General features: G+C 35.2%; 2 protein-coding genes across 4 annotated transcripts; one reads left to right on the top strand and one right to left on the bottom strand.

Moving 5' to 3' along the window:
- The first annotated feature begins 5,868 nt into the window (after positions 1-5,868).
- Positions 5,869-6,532, top strand: LOC141829529 (glutaredoxin-C1-like). Its single transcript, XM_074717019.1, has one exon. The coding sequence runs from the start codon at positions 5,958-5,960 to the stop codon at positions 6,267-6,269; it is 312 nt and encodes a 103-aa protein (XP_074573120.1). The 5' UTR covers positions 5,869-5,957; the 3' UTR covers positions 6,270-6,532.
- Positions 6,533-8,868: 2,336 nt separating this feature from the next.
- LOC141829235 (putative potassium transporter 11) lies at positions 8,869-14,183 on the bottom strand. Of its 3 annotated transcripts, none has more exons than XM_074716657.1 (9): positions 13,463-14,183; positions 12,724-12,949; positions 11,869-12,114; positions 11,412-11,462; positions 10,995-11,255; positions 10,830-10,882; positions 10,643-10,757; positions 10,289-10,543; positions 8,869-10,142 (listed from the first exon to the last, which is right to left on the bottom strand). In XM_074716657.1, the coding sequence occupies exons 1-9, from the start codon at positions 13,580-13,582 to the stop codon at positions 9,100-9,102; spliced, it is 2,370 nt and encodes a 789-aa protein (XP_074572758.1). In that variant the 5' UTR covers positions 13,583-14,183; the 3' UTR covers positions 8,869-9,099. The 3 variants fall into 3 exon arrangements, with proteins under 3 accessions (XP_074572758.1, XP_074572759.1, XP_074572760.1); XM_074716658.1 differs by having other exon boundaries at positions 10,289-10,507; XM_074716659.1 differs by lacking the exon at positions 10,995-11,255 and having other exon boundaries at positions 13,463-14,182.
- Positions 14,184-15,373: the final 1,190 nt, after the last annotated feature.

Genomic DNA, 15,373 nt, shown 5'->3' with positions numbered 1-15,373 from the left:
ATGAAAATGTAAGAATTTAAGGATAAGTGAATGAATGAAAGATTGTGCACTCTAGGTTGAGTATTTAATGTAATGGAAGGTAGGTAACCTTCATTTAAAAGGATTAGATTGGATAAGATGAATGGATCTTGAGAAAAGTTTTTTGATGTGTGCTAAAGGGAAAGAATGTAGAGTTTAAATTATGAAATCCACATTTATACTTTGGCAGGAGAATAAGGATGATGAAACAGGTTGGGCTAATGAGCTAGCTTAACTTGAACATATTGTCAAACATCAAAAAGGGGGAGATTGTTGGTGCAATCAACTTCAGGTCAAGGTTGACCAAGCTTAAATCGAGTTGGATTTTGATGTTTGATCAATATGTTGATTAGGTGTTAAGTAGGTCTAAGTTGACAGAATACTTGATGGTGGAAAGTCCAAGTGGATCATGGAGGATCAGACACTTGACATGAGACAGAAAATCCAAGTAGGTCATGGAGGACCAGACACTTGGCACGAGATGGAAAGTTCAAGTGGCTCAAGGTTGACCAGACATTTGGTGATCGAAAGTCCAATAGGAAAGTTAGCAAGAGAAAAGTCCAAATGGGTCAAGGTTGATCCAATACTTAGTGATTTGAAGCCTACCAAGTCAAGGTTGATCGGATGTTAGACAACAACAAAGTCCTGGTAGGTTGAGGTCAACTAGATACTAGACAACGAGGAAGTCCTGGTAAGTCAAGGTTGATCAAATGTCAGACAATGATGAAGTCCTGGCATGTCAAAGTTGACCATATGCTAGGCAATGGGACATCTTGATAGATCAATGATGACCAAATGTCATGCAAAGAAAGTTGAAAACAACATAGTAAATTTTTGAAGGTCATAACTTTTGACTTGGATATCAGAATGGGATGATCTTTAGTGCAAACCGAAGCTCATTCAGAGATATATCTTTTTACTTAACTTGATTCGACTGATTATGTGTATCAGTCGACTGATTTGGATCAAAACTAAACTGAAGCAAATCAATTTAATTGAACAGGGTAATCAGTCAACTAATCAGGGTAATCAGTCGACTAGTGCTATTTTAGAAATGTATAAAAAATGAATCAAGTTGATTGATTGGCAAATCAGTCAATTAATATTTAAAAATTGATAAAATCATATAGATTTCAGAAGGTTAAAAAGTTATTATTTGATCACTGACCAAATCAATCGACTGGTAGAGGATATTAGTCGACTGATAGGCAAAAATTAACCCTAACATCAACTGTATAAGTAAGATTTTGCTGGAAGGAGAAGAGGCCAGTTCTTGGGGGTTTGAGGACGAAGTGCTGCTGCATTTTCATACCAATAAGAGGTTATTCCAAGCAATAAAAAATCATCAAAAGTAATTAGATCTCATTTGTAAAGGTGTTTTCACTTTTATTTGTATTTGTATCCTTATTTGTATTATATGTGTTCTTGTAAGAAAAAAATTGTCAGAGGCTTCTCTGCCTCTAGAAGGTATCCAAAAAGGAAGAGTTCATAGTGGAGGTAGATAGTTCGGAGTGGATAGCTCGAAGTGGACCTTTGGATTATTCGTCTCAAGGAGGCGGATACCAAATAAAATCCAGGAGTTGTATATGTGAAGTCATGTTTGAATCAAAATTTTCACTGTGCATTCAAACGAAGAGAATAAGATCAAGATAAGAAGCGATCAGAGCTATTCACCCCCTCTAACTCACACAGAACCTAACAATAATAAGTATAAAAGTGGAAAAGATTGAACCTAGTAGTCAAAATGTTGATCTAAGTGAACCTAATAGTCAAAATGTAGATCTAAGTGAGAATGATTACCCAAAATGGTCAAGAAAATTTTGAACCTAAGTCTAAATCCCTCTAAAATAATACACCAAATCAATCATTATCTGAGGATATTCCTTATAGAGTACATTTGTTATTAGGAGATAACTATTATTATATGTCTACACATCACTTGTCAAAAAGAAAGTCATTTATTTATGAATCAATCATCTATTATATATACCTAACACTACTAAGAAAATCTTATTTGATCTAAGATGAAAAGTTGCGATAAATGAAGAGATTGGCTTTGCAGAAGACCCAAATTTGGGTTGTCCCATAGAAAAAAAATAGTTGGGCAATAATGAATCTTTTTTATGAAACATAAAGCGAATGGCATGCCCAAATATTTAAAGGCAAGATTGGTGACAAAGGGATACATACAAACTTATAGACTTGACTATGCTAAAATGTTTGCTTTCTAGCCAAATTCAACACAATCTATATTTTGTTATCCTTAGCTATAAATTTTAATTACCATTATAATAATTTGATGTGAAGAATATATTTCTATATGGTGAACTATTTGATGAAGTCTATCTGAACCCCCATATAGGGTGCATAGTAATAAATAAACAATTTTAGATGGTGTGTAAGTTGAAAAAAAATCATTATATGGTTTAAAATATTCTCCTAGAGTTTAGTTTGGACAATTTACGAAATGCATAACAACCTTTGGTTACAAATAAAGTAATCTAGATTTTACATTATTTTTAAAGAAATAACATGAAAGATCACTATATTCAATGTATAAATGGATAACAAGCTAATGGTTCAGAAGAAATGAAACCTTTATGAGAATACTTGTCCAAGAAATTTAAAATGAAAGACTTCGACCCCTTAAAATACCTTTTGAGAATTCAAGAATCCAAATCAAATAAAAGAATTTTTTATCTCAAAGAAAGTATGTCATTGATTTACTATATAAAATTGAATGTCAAACTACAACCTAATAACACTCCAGTGAAGGAGGGTCTAAGTCATGTATTGACACAAGTCAAGTATATACCAATGGATCGAGGGAGATTGCTTTGAGTATAGTTACTCAGTTCATGCATAATCCCAGTGAGCAACATATATATTTTATGGTATCTAAAATCAACTCCAAGAAAGAAAATTTAAATACAAATAAATAAAATATTATAGATACATACAAATGTTGATTAGGTTGGAGTAATTGAAGATAGGCGATCAAATTCAAGATGCCTTACCTTTGTAGATGGGATCCTATAGTTATATGGAAAAGTTAAAAAAAAAAAAAAAAAAAGGAATGTTGTTACACAGTCTAGTGTAGAAGCTGAGTACAAAGGGATGATCTTAGAAATTTATGAAGCATTGTGGTTGAAATACAAGACCTAAGCTACTCTTTGGAGAAACCAATTCAGCTATATTGTTATAACAAAACATTATGTATAGTTTAGTTCAACATGATCAAGAAAGCATGTCGATATAGATAGGTTTTTTTATTAAGAACAAACTAGATGAACAAGCAATGAAACTATCAATATTCAATCAAAAGATCAGTTAATTGATATCTTTGCCAAAGAAGTGTCTAATAAGATGTTCTCAAGGTTCTTAGACAAGTTGGTATGACATCTATATACCGACTTAAGGGGGAGTGTTGAAAATACCCAACAATTTAATTAGGAAGCATGATAGCATAGATTTATTTTTTTAAATCTATTATTTTATTTTTAAAAAGTCATGTTATATTTTGTAAAAGGGATTAGATCCCTTATATTGAATTATATTTTGAATGTTAATATAATTTTAATTTCCAACAATATTATACTCTAAGTGAATAAAGTAAAACAAAATATTAGAGTTCCTCTAGGTAAAAACAATATATATGCAAAGTTCTCACTAGATGGAATTATATTTGGAGGTTATATTTGGGGTTCAATTACTTAAATAGAAGTTATGAGTAAGAGAAGAAAAATAAAAAATAAGGGGAAATGTATAATATATATGAGCCATTATATATCCCTTGTATTTTCCATTAAAGTAAACTATTTGTCCATCTAGTAAATCTTATTCTTATGCATGTAGTTACATTGTGGATAAGACCAAGCTAGAGTCACAAACTCTAACCAAGCACTCAAAATTCTTCAAAGGCAAAGGTGAGGGAGACAAGGAAAATGATAGAGTAAAAAAGTGACATATTATTTTTTAACTTCATAAAAAAAAAGAGATTCACCAATTTCAAAAATTAGCCAATGGTACAGTCAAAAAAATTTTCATCCTTAGTCATTAGTTAAATATTTAGAGAGTTGGCAAGAAACCCCCTTTCTTTATTTGATCTAGGATGCAATGTGATTTTAGAAGACTATATATCATTCTTCCGTTCCTTTCTTCATTTGATCTTATGATGCAATGTGATTTTAGAAGATTATATATCATTCTTCCATTCCTACATGTCACTGAGTCAATTCATTTTCGATCCTCAATTACCAACTAAAGTATAGGAGTTAACTAAAATATTCCATCTCACAAAACTTAGTGGTAAAGTTACATCTTAAAAATTCTCACCATTAATGCCTTCATCAACAATGCTATTGTATCATCTTGAGAAAACATCTTTTTTGGAAGGCCTTAGACATATTTTGGTCATCTTAAAAGATGATTCAAGTTTCCTAATCCACATTGGACAATTAGAGTATTTCATAACCATCAAAAATGTAAAAATTACCAATGACTACATTGTTTTCATTCACAATATGATTTTCGTCATCTAATTCATAGAACACTCAAGTCAGTTCAAAATTTCCATATCAAATGATTAGAAATTGAGACTTAACCCTAGTTAATCCATGCACGATAATTTAGTTCTTCTTAATATGATGATATGCTGATAGTAACCTCTGAGCACTACTTGAAGAGACAAAGATGGTCCTAGAAGAGAATCCATCTCCACGTGATATATTTTGGATTTTTTGTGTGTGTTTTTTTTTATGAAGTGTTTAATTTGAAGGTATATTTGTGCAACATGTGCAATGGGAGGCTTTTAATAAGATAAGATTCTACACGAAAACTATATATCTAGGGACTGATCATTAAAGGGAAGCCCCTAGATTTCTCTAATTGGAAGAAAATATTCTCAACGCTAGTGAATGATGTAGCTAGGATTAATTAATATTGTCATGTAATTTCTAATACTCTTTTCTAGTAAATGCTATAAAGTGATTTAATTTAGATAAATAAGAAAAAGAAACAATTAATATTGCCCTACTTTTCCATTCAACTATATATTGGCATATATGTGGCTTATCTATAATATGCATAACATACATGATGTAGTGAGAAAGAGATCATCACTCGAGGAGGAAAAAAAACAGTTTTGTATCATAATTTTCAAGCATCTCTATATTGAATGTAATGAGATATTGCATATTGCAAACTCAAAAGCATTCATGTAGTGATTTTCAATAACTCTTGTATCTTCAAGTATTTCTCACACCGAGTTGGTGACCATTCTTAAACCAAATGATTATCGTCATCGTATATATAGTTAAATTGAAAAGAGAGGAATTCAACTAAGAAACTCACAGACAACTCACCTTCGTTGAGTGTTTAACAAAACTAACGTAAACATTATCTAACACCTCTAATTATGTGATCCTTAATATGTTCTTGTTATTGCCCATAAGAATATCATTAATGCATATATAATATATATCTCCACATCACGCAGAGAACTATGACATCTTTTGTTACACACAAGACTTCATTGAGGACAGGACAGTACTGTCAAGAAACATAATGCATATATTCTCAGAAGATCGAGAAGTAGCATTAAGTTGGTGGTGTTCCAAGTTCCTGCAGCATCTATTCATTCCAAGTGTGACCTCAACCTTATCTTAAGTGAGGAGGATAATGACACAGATCTGTTATCAGAAATGGAGATAGCCCACTCCAAATATTCCATCATCAAAACCTCTCAAATTTTGCCTTACAGCTGAAAAAGATGGCTGTCCAAATCAATCCAATTCCAAACTTTATCCTCTATATAAACAGGCCACATTTATAAACTTAAATTAAGTCACAAGTCCTCTCTCTGAATTCAGTATTTGGTCCCTTATTTTGCTATAGCTCGTCGACCTTCGTTTTCCATATAGATAATAAGCTGCATTTAGATGGACAGGGTGATGAAGTTGGCTTCACAGAAGGCTGTGGTGATCTTTAGCCTGAGCTCATGTTGCATGTGCCACACCATCAAGAGGCTCTTGTGTGAGCTGGGGGTGAATCCGGCGATTTATGAGCTCGACGAGGAGCCGAGAGGGAGGGAGATGGAGAAGGCCCTTGCTAAGCTTCTCGGACGCAGCCCGCCTGTTCCGGCAGTGTTTGTTGGGGGGAAGTTTGTTGGGTCGACTGATAAGATCATGTCCCTTCACCTTGGAGGCAAGCTCACTCCATTGCTTAAGGAGGCAGGAGCTCTATGGCTTTGATCATATCCATCTTAGAAATACTCTACATTATTATCTGTCCCAACTATATATCTCTGCATGCTCTATATATATATATATAACAACAATGTGAACTTGGGTTAGGTTTTGTTGTAATCAAAGGCCAAGTTCAGGAAATAATTAAGCTTTAAATCTTGATTTTCTGCTGTCAAACTTTTGGTGGAAGTATAATTAACAACAATGTTAGTGTGGGTTTTTGATGGAATAAGTAAGTATATAAAACTTCTAGTTATTTATGTTTGTGTGTCAACAGTACTGTCTTGTGTTTGTGTTCATATATAAATTGTGTTACGTTGTGTGTAAACTACTAAGTATCAGTCATCAAATTTGCATTTTGATCAAAGCCTACACCAATAATTAGCTTAAAAATTGAAATTAAAATGATAATCCGATCGACAGGGAAAATTTAGAGTGACTATATGATGAAATTTTGAGAAGAATATTTAGCATCATTGTTAATCTAGTCCTAACTTTAAAGTCTTCTATATCCCTAATTTTCAGGTTGTGGTATCATTTAATTTATATACCTCAAAACTCACTGGGAGGAGAGGAATCTTTAATTGCTTTGAAATTTGCATGACTTGAAAAGCCAAGATAGGGTGTGTCTTTTTAATTTGAATTTTAAAATTCAAACTAAAGATAGAATAAAAAGTTCAAATGAGTCATTAACCAATCCAAATGAGCTTTGGTTATTAGCTAGCTAACATGAAACCCACTAATAACTTTTTAATTAGAAGGCAATCATTAAAAGATCAATTAAGTTTTTTTTTTAATCTTTGTTCAATTGAGTTGCTAGCAAGTTGAAGTTATTGGCCCAATTTAGATAATTGAGGCTATCAACCAAATTGAGACTAGTGACCCAATTCTAGGTATTCAATCTAGTTTGTTTGATTCAATTAGCTACGTGCCCTTCATATATTCCCACTAGTCTCGTATACATTTTTGTTTATGTGTACTCAAATTAGTGCTCATATTTACATCCATGGACTATATATGCATCTGTGAGCTTGTACACTCATCCAATTGCAAATCAACAAGGAGTAAATTCTTTATTCAGATCGTATCATCAAGCTCAAATGGAAATAAAGGTTCAATTGACTGATCAGGAGGACCAGTCGATCGAACAATTTTAAAAAGTACAAATCGATTGAGATTAAATCGATCAATAAAGAAAATAACACTTATCAGTTGACCATTAAAACTTTTAGTCGATTGAACATGTTGATTCCACGAGATCGAACGGATCAGATCAGAGTATTCAAGAAAGATTGAGGTTAAGTAGCTTGGAAGGATCTATCAACTGAGCGGGATTAGTTGATTGGATTAATCGACCAAACATAGTTTATAAAAGTAGCTCAAGATCCGAAACTAGAGATCATCTCTCTTATTTTGATCTTTTCGTATTGCTTTCTATTCAAGCAAAGTTATGCTACTATTGCTTTAAGAAACTTTCCAACAACCTACTATTATTCTACATTCAATTTGTTGCCTATACATTTATTTATTATATTAGGAGATTTGTATATATAGTTGTTACAATCTTTTATATCTTGTAATTGCATCCAAAGTTTTTCAAGAAAAAAAATTAATAATTTACCCACTAAGATAATCTAAGATTGGATTACGAGCTTTAGAATAATAGACGCGGATTGTGAACCAAGTAAAAAGATCTTACGTGTTTATCTTATTTTTTGCTGCATTTCACTTTTGTGTTTTGACTTTAAAAAAAAATTAAAACACAATATTCACCCCCTCCTCTCTTTTATTTTTCTCAATCCAACACTATCAGGAAAGCCAATTTCTCCAATTTAACTTTGTTTCGGTCTAGCTCTTCGAGTAAGCTCTGGTTGACCTTCCAATTCGGCCTTGTTCCCTTCTAGCTCCACTATCAAGGAAGGTCTTCACAGGTCGACCTTTCCCGTTCATCTTTGTTCTCATCCAACTTCGCCATCAAGAAAACTCTTCAGAAATTAACCTCTCTAGTTCGGCCTTCTTTTCTTCCATCTTCGCTATTAATTAAGGAAGCTCTGCGCAGGCTGACCTCTCTAATACAGCTTTGTTGCCATCTAGCTTTGTTATCAAGGAAGCTCTTTGGAGGTTGACCTTTCCAATTTAGCCTGCTTCCCTTCTAGCTTCATTATCAAGGAAGTCGACCTCTCTAGTTTGCCTTTGTTCTCTAGATTCTCATTCAACTTAGCTATAAAGGAAGCTCTTCAGAGGCTGACCTCTCTAGTCTAGCCTTGTTGCCTTCCAGCTTCGCTATCAAGGAAGCTCTTCGAACGTAGATCTCTCTAGTTCAGCTTTGTTCCTATCTAGTTTCGTTACCAAGGAAGCTCTTTAAAGGTCATATGTACCTGCCTTCTTTAATCCCTTAATAAGTACTAAAACACATCAAAGACCAACTTAAAAACACTTGAACGAAGGTGCAACCTTAGGCAATTTTTCTCATACATTTCTTTTTCTGTACAAGGTCATTAAGATAGAGCTCATGTGACTACGAGAGCCGCAGAATTCCAAATCATTTCATATTTTTTTACTTTCACAAATTAATGTCTCAATAAGAAAACCTAGAAATAAGAACTGAACAAGCATTGATCTGCTGCCATTCCTTCCTGGTGCATAGACAAGGTTTGCAAAAAGGCACCAACAATGAAGGTTTATGAGGTAGAGAAACTACTAGTATGATCCAAGTTCTAGGCACTTTCACTAATCTTTACTGACTCGGCATTCCCTTGCATGCTATCAGAATTGCTCGAGTCATTCACAGAATTAGTTCTAATGAAAACCCTCGACTTAGAATATAGACATGCAATTATATGTAAACGATATGTCCCACATTCAACAGGCTTTCATGAGGAAGATTGAAGATCACACTGTCATCCCTGCAGATCTTCCGGAGAAGAGCATATATGTAATCAATGGCAATCCTCTTTATAAGGGTAGATTCTCGACGAGCTCTGACGATTGTATTCCCAAGAATGTGCACCACCCCTGCCTCCTTGCATTTGTTCAGGAATGCCAATTCGTCATCAGTCGCACCATTTGTCTGATCTGACGACCTCAACAAGCTACTTCCCTGAGATTGAGCAGGATGGATAAGATCATAAGAAGATGCATAGCTGATATCCACATTAGAAGAAAGTGGTCTCTCATTGCTGTTCTCCATGGTCGTTAAGTCAGTTAGTGACATTCCAGTCTGCTGTGTAGGCAGGCTGTACTCTGAATCTGTGTATCCTTCCATCATGCTTTCTAGTCGAACAAAGAGAGAGAGGCTATCGAACAACATCTTTTCAAAGTCATCATCCTTCTTGTGGAGATCTTTGTATCCATATCTTGCAACACAGCGAAACATACGGAAATTTTTAAGCCCAATCCTTTTCACAAGGAACCGTTCTTCAGTTGGCACAGTGTAGACTGGGAGGTACTTGATACAAACAAAAACAACAACCGAATGGATAGCAGGAAGGTTGGTGATGAAATGGGAAAAAATGCGTGGCACGCCCCTTGCTAGCTCAGTGTACACAAAACCTATTCCAGGAACACGGACTAAGCTAAGGCTTGGCCCGAGACCTAGTATCCAGGCCATAGACACTTTACTATGCGTCTCAAATTCATATTGTTTAACTGTGCCATAGTGCCAAACGTACATTATTATGAGAAATGTTGCAGCAATGACAAGAGGTACCCAACCGCCTTGACCTATCTTAAACAGCACGGCAGATAAGTAAGGAAGCTCCACCAACAAAGACAGAGCAGTGAAGATACAGACTAGGAGCCAATGGCTTCGCCAGACCAACAACATGATCGGGATCATAAGAAATGTTGTCACCACCATAACTATCACAACTGCAGTTCCTGATATTCATAAGAAAGAAAGTTCTCAATGTTCAAGTAAATGATATCCCACCTTGATTTGTGAATCCAGCAGCAAATGATGACTTTTGAAATTGAATCCAGTAAAAAGCTGACTTTAAAATTAAACAAAGTTTGAGCAAACTTACCATATGCATTTCCAATCTGACTTTGGTTTTTGAATCCAACAGTAACTGCTATACATGCAATCATAAGAACCCAATTGATATCTGGAATGTATATGTGACCAAGAAATTTCTTCGATGTGTGCACAACCTTGACTTTGGGAAAGCAACCCAGCGCAAGAGCTTGTTTGATTATTGAAAATGTTGCTGATATGGTAGCTTGACTAGCAATGATTGCTGCTGCTGTTGCCACAATAAACATGGGCCAATAAATACTATCTAGAAAAACAAAACATGTCACAATGATCATCTGAAATAAAAGAGAATAGAAGAGAAGAGAAGAGAAGAGAAGAAAAAGTATATTGAAGGTCAACAAACCTGGAATTGCTCGGTAGAATGCATCAGAAACATGGTCTCTGTTGCCAACAAGATATGCAGCTTGCCCAATGTATGCCAAAAGAAGACAAGGAAACACAATTGTAGTGAAAGCTATCTGCATGGAAATATGATATCAGTACAAAAAGAGATGAGAGATTGGCCATGAACATCATAGAATCTTATTAACCTGAATAGCTAGTACAGGGAAATGAGACAGATCGGCAAATAACGCTTCTGTTCCTGCAGAAAAAAATAAGGCAGAGAAGTTAATAATTTGTATTAGAAATAACATAAAAAGAAAGTATATACTATCTAGCACCATGTATCATATGTGAATATCAGTAGAAGAAACCTGTTATACTTAGAAAAATCCCTCCTAGTGATATCCAACTGTCACGTTTCCCTCGCCTAAAATATCGAAAGATGTAAACAGGATTGAAAGCTCTCAGGACTGAGGAATCATACTTCCATATATTCAGAGCACCAATACTCCCAATAAACAAAAACCAGAGGAGCACGACAGGAGCAAAAAGCCAACCAACTCTATCAGTACCCAAATGTTGCATACTAAACAACCCAATCAATATGACCACTGCAACTAGAACAACAACATCTGAAACATCAACAAGGGAAAAACAATTATGCATGTGCAATGAAGATTTTGGCAGCAAAAAGTACGCAGCATATTAATCCCAGAAAAACCATTAAACAACTAGGTTATACAGAGATCCTTTGTGAACCTTTTGAAAATCTCAAGGTTGCAATTTACCATTGCTCAATTTTGGATGGTTAACCTTTATGCCGCCTGAGGCAGAAAGAACTGCAACAAAAACATGGTACACATTAGATTCCATATGTTGTAACAAAATGCCCTTTCAGTGTTCTACTTTTATTTGCATTAGAGAGCTACTGGACCTTGTGACCTGAAACATCATTATCTTTCTAAAAGCATCCAAAAGATGCACATAGTGAAATAGCTAGATACAGGTGTTGTATCAATCACAAAGACCAAAAACAAAGAAAAGGAAAAAAAGAAGCCTGCTTTTCAATAGGAAATTATGAGCAGCTAAAGGGACTTGGTAAATGACGTGAAGAGGCAGAAGATCATTGCATTAAGTGATAAGAAGACATGTAGGATAGAATAGTTCGACAAATAGTTGTTTTAGTAGCAAATGAATCGGGAAAAATATTTTGGCACTAGAAAATGTGATGTTGAAATAGTTCACCTGAGATGACAGGTGTGAGAATCCCATCACCAATTGCCATACAAGTCCCAACAAGGACAAGAATAAGGAGAGCATTTTTTTTATATCTATGAGACTCTAACCATCTCTTGACTTTTGCAGCTAGTGAGTTCTCCTCAAATGTGTGACGACTGTAAGTTGTAAGTTGTTCATCAGTCCTATGTTGGTTTGGAATAGTATGAACTTTTGCATGCCGGCAAAGCAATGAATAAAGTGCAAAGGTACCACCTGCATGTGAAAAAAGATGTTTTTGTAGTTACTAAAGATATACAAAGGTCACTCAAAGCACTGAATTACTAAAGCATATAAACAAATCCTAAGATAACATTCCTTTTCTTATATGCATTCTTTGAGGTGAAATAGCATTTCTGGATAGTATAGTTCAGAAATCAATGGTGGACTTGCCATCGGCAATTAAATCCTGCCAATGTAAGGCAATTTGCATCTTATATGGCATAACAGCAATAAAGGAACACAACATGAAAAGTTTTCATACAAAGCTTACAAGTGGACTAAAGCTTCTAAAAGGAGGGTCAACTGTCTATGATGTGAAGTCAGTCGCCAACAAAATAGGAGTGTAATATCAGGAATAAGGATGGGAAACGGACCAAGAACACACATAGAATTTATGGAGTTATGAACATCCACTATAAAAAGCACCTCAATGAGAATAGTATTGTTTGTTTAAGGTGATGTTTGCATTTTGATGAACATGTGCTTGCAGGACCTATGTCAACAAATCTCAAAAAAAACATTGCGACTATTGCTAATTCATATAGAAATTTCATTACTATAAGGTTGAGCAATAGCTTACCTAGACCATTATCATTTGCTTACCTTGACCATTATCATTTGCTCTCAGTACTATGAGAACATATTTAAGAAGGGGTATTAGTGTGAGTGTATATATGATCAAAGAAAGAGCTCCAATTACATCTTCTGGATCATCAATACCATGAGGGAAAGTATTATAGAACACATAAAGTGGGGATGTTCCCAAATCTCCAAATACAATCCCAAGACTCTGAAATGCAAGTCGTGTTACCAAAATAACAGAGGATTTCTGCACAAAAAATATATCACATAAGCAGCTTAAAATGATAAAATTAAGAGAACGAACTTAATAAAATGGAGAAAACTAGTAACCAAGAACAGGTACAGATGCTATGAATTTAGATCATTTGGTCCCTTTCCTAAAACAAACGCAAGAAAAAAGGGAGTACTCTGTTTTTTTTTCCGCTTTGTGAGAAAATTGTCTCTCTCTCAATATCGTTATCAGAAGAAAGATGAGAAAGTTTTTGACGATTGATGTACAATGGACCTTGCCCAAAAGACGATCAAATTCAACAGAACAATAAATTCTCGAAGCTGAAGTAAAAAAACCTAAGTTACTGAAGCACCTTGGTAACCGATTCCATACATTATAAGCATGATATATGACAGAATATTACGAATAATTACTTGTTATAACATATCGCCATAGAAATGGTACAGAAATCCATAAGTGCATATTTTCATATGAAACTAGTCTTCCATAAGTCATGAAAATCCGGATCAATTAAAATTTAAAGCATACCTTTTCCTTGTACATATTCCTAATCCTGCCAGCCTCTTCATCCATAGGTTGATCAAGACTCTGATCCAGTTCCCACATGCTCCCTTTGTTAGTCTCTTCATTTTCAGAGACAGATGCCATGAAACACCACAACTTTCTTCAAAACAGCTCAGTTTCCTGATCTTTAAGACTTCAACTAAGATGCGTACCAAAACCAAGGACCTCAATCTCCTAATTCAGCTAACAACGGACCCGCAGAAAAACATACGAATCAAATTAAGAAAAAAAAAGAGCACCTTCCTCAATCCTCACTCGAGCTGCAATTGAGGTGCCCAAGGAAGTTTACCGGATCACTCCCCTCAAATACTGCTCTAACTCCGCAACCAATTGGTGAAATCAACAGAGCTCGGCGCTCATCAACTTCCCACAACCATAAAATCAACAAAATCAAACAGAAGTACAATTTCCACAGAAAAGGCAAGGAATTTCAAAGATTCCTCTCCGGAACGTGTCAAAAGCCAAGCTTGGCAGCAGTATTCGCCGACCAAGTGTCCCCGGCGCCTCAAAAGAGGACGAAGAACGTACACGCGAGAGGCAGCGACGACCGGAGAGGGCTCGATGGAGCAAAAGGCGAAACCTTGGCAAGACCCCGGGTGCTCGAAATTGGACGGATTTGGGATGAAGGAAGGAAAGGTCGGCGCAGTGTGGTGGGGACTCGAAGAGAGAGAGAGTGAAGGAGAGAGAGAGGGCCTCCTCCGCCAAGTAATACCGCGAGACAGGAAGAAAATTGGAGACTTTTGTGATATTTTAATTCTTCACTTTGACTAATATAGTTGGCAACACGAGGAAATCACGTGACTAATTCTTGTGTGCGTCCGACGCAGCGCAGTAATAAAAGACGTGAATTACTCACGGATTCGATTTCCATACGCCCGCACATCTCGTATGATGTCAGAAACCGTTTGTACTTTTAGACGTATACGATGAATAAATTAGAAAGAAAGTCGTCATCTTCCTAACTAAATTAATAAAAATAATAATAATAATTTCTGTAATAATTTTTTTTTATTTATTTATATATATTTTTTCTTTCCTGCTTCCACAAGTTGGAGTACATGATGCAGCGAATATTCCTTTGAAAAATATCATGTGTACTTACAAATATCAAAAATATAAACAGGGGCGGAGCTTGAGGGGGGGGGAGGTAGGGGTAGACCCGATCACGGGCAGGAGCCCGACCCGGACCCGGATCGGGTCAACGGGCCGGTTGGCCCGTTGACCCGGTTAGCCGGGCCGAACCGGAACCGGCCACCTGGCCGGTTACGGTTCAAGTTGTGTTGAACCGGCGAACCGCCGGTTTGGTTTTTTTTAATTTTATGATTTTTTAATACATTTTTATATAAAATATATTTATTTTTATTTAATTAAATTATAATTTAATGTCATTGTTGGGATCGAAACCAAGACATCCCGAGACACAAACACATATACTTACCACTGTTCTATAACATCTTTTATTTATAAAATTAATATAATTATTATATACTATATTTATATTTATTTAATTCAATTTTAATACGCCATTGATGGGGAACAATTCTCACCTGTCAAAGACGTAAACACTCACCATTGTACCCCAATGACTTTTATACATAATTTCAATACGATATACGTGATTGGTGGCGATCGAACCCGAGAGTTCTGCATGAAAAATGGATACAGAGACCACTATACTATAACATCTTTAGTAAACTTATTCAATAAATTTATTTATATATTTATTTCAAAATTATATTTACCCGTTAGTGAGGATCAAACTAGAGTCTCTGGCGTGAGAGAAAGGAATATGCACCACTAAACTACATCGACTTTCTCTCTTTTTTCAATATTTCTTTTATATACATTTTAAATTTTTAATATAATAATCTCAAA

This window comes from Curcuma longa, chromosome 5 (genome assembly GCF_044706935.1).
Source record: "Curcuma longa cultivar G26 ecotype Majalengka, Jawa Barat chromosome 5, ITB_CL_G26_1.1, whole genome shotgun sequence".
NCBI classification, from domain to species: Eukaryota; Viridiplantae; Streptophyta; class Magnoliopsida; order Zingiberales; family Zingiberaceae; genus Curcuma; species Curcuma longa.
Note: the sequence above shows the minus strand (reverse complement) of the source record. Positions and strands in the feature narration are given on the sequence as shown.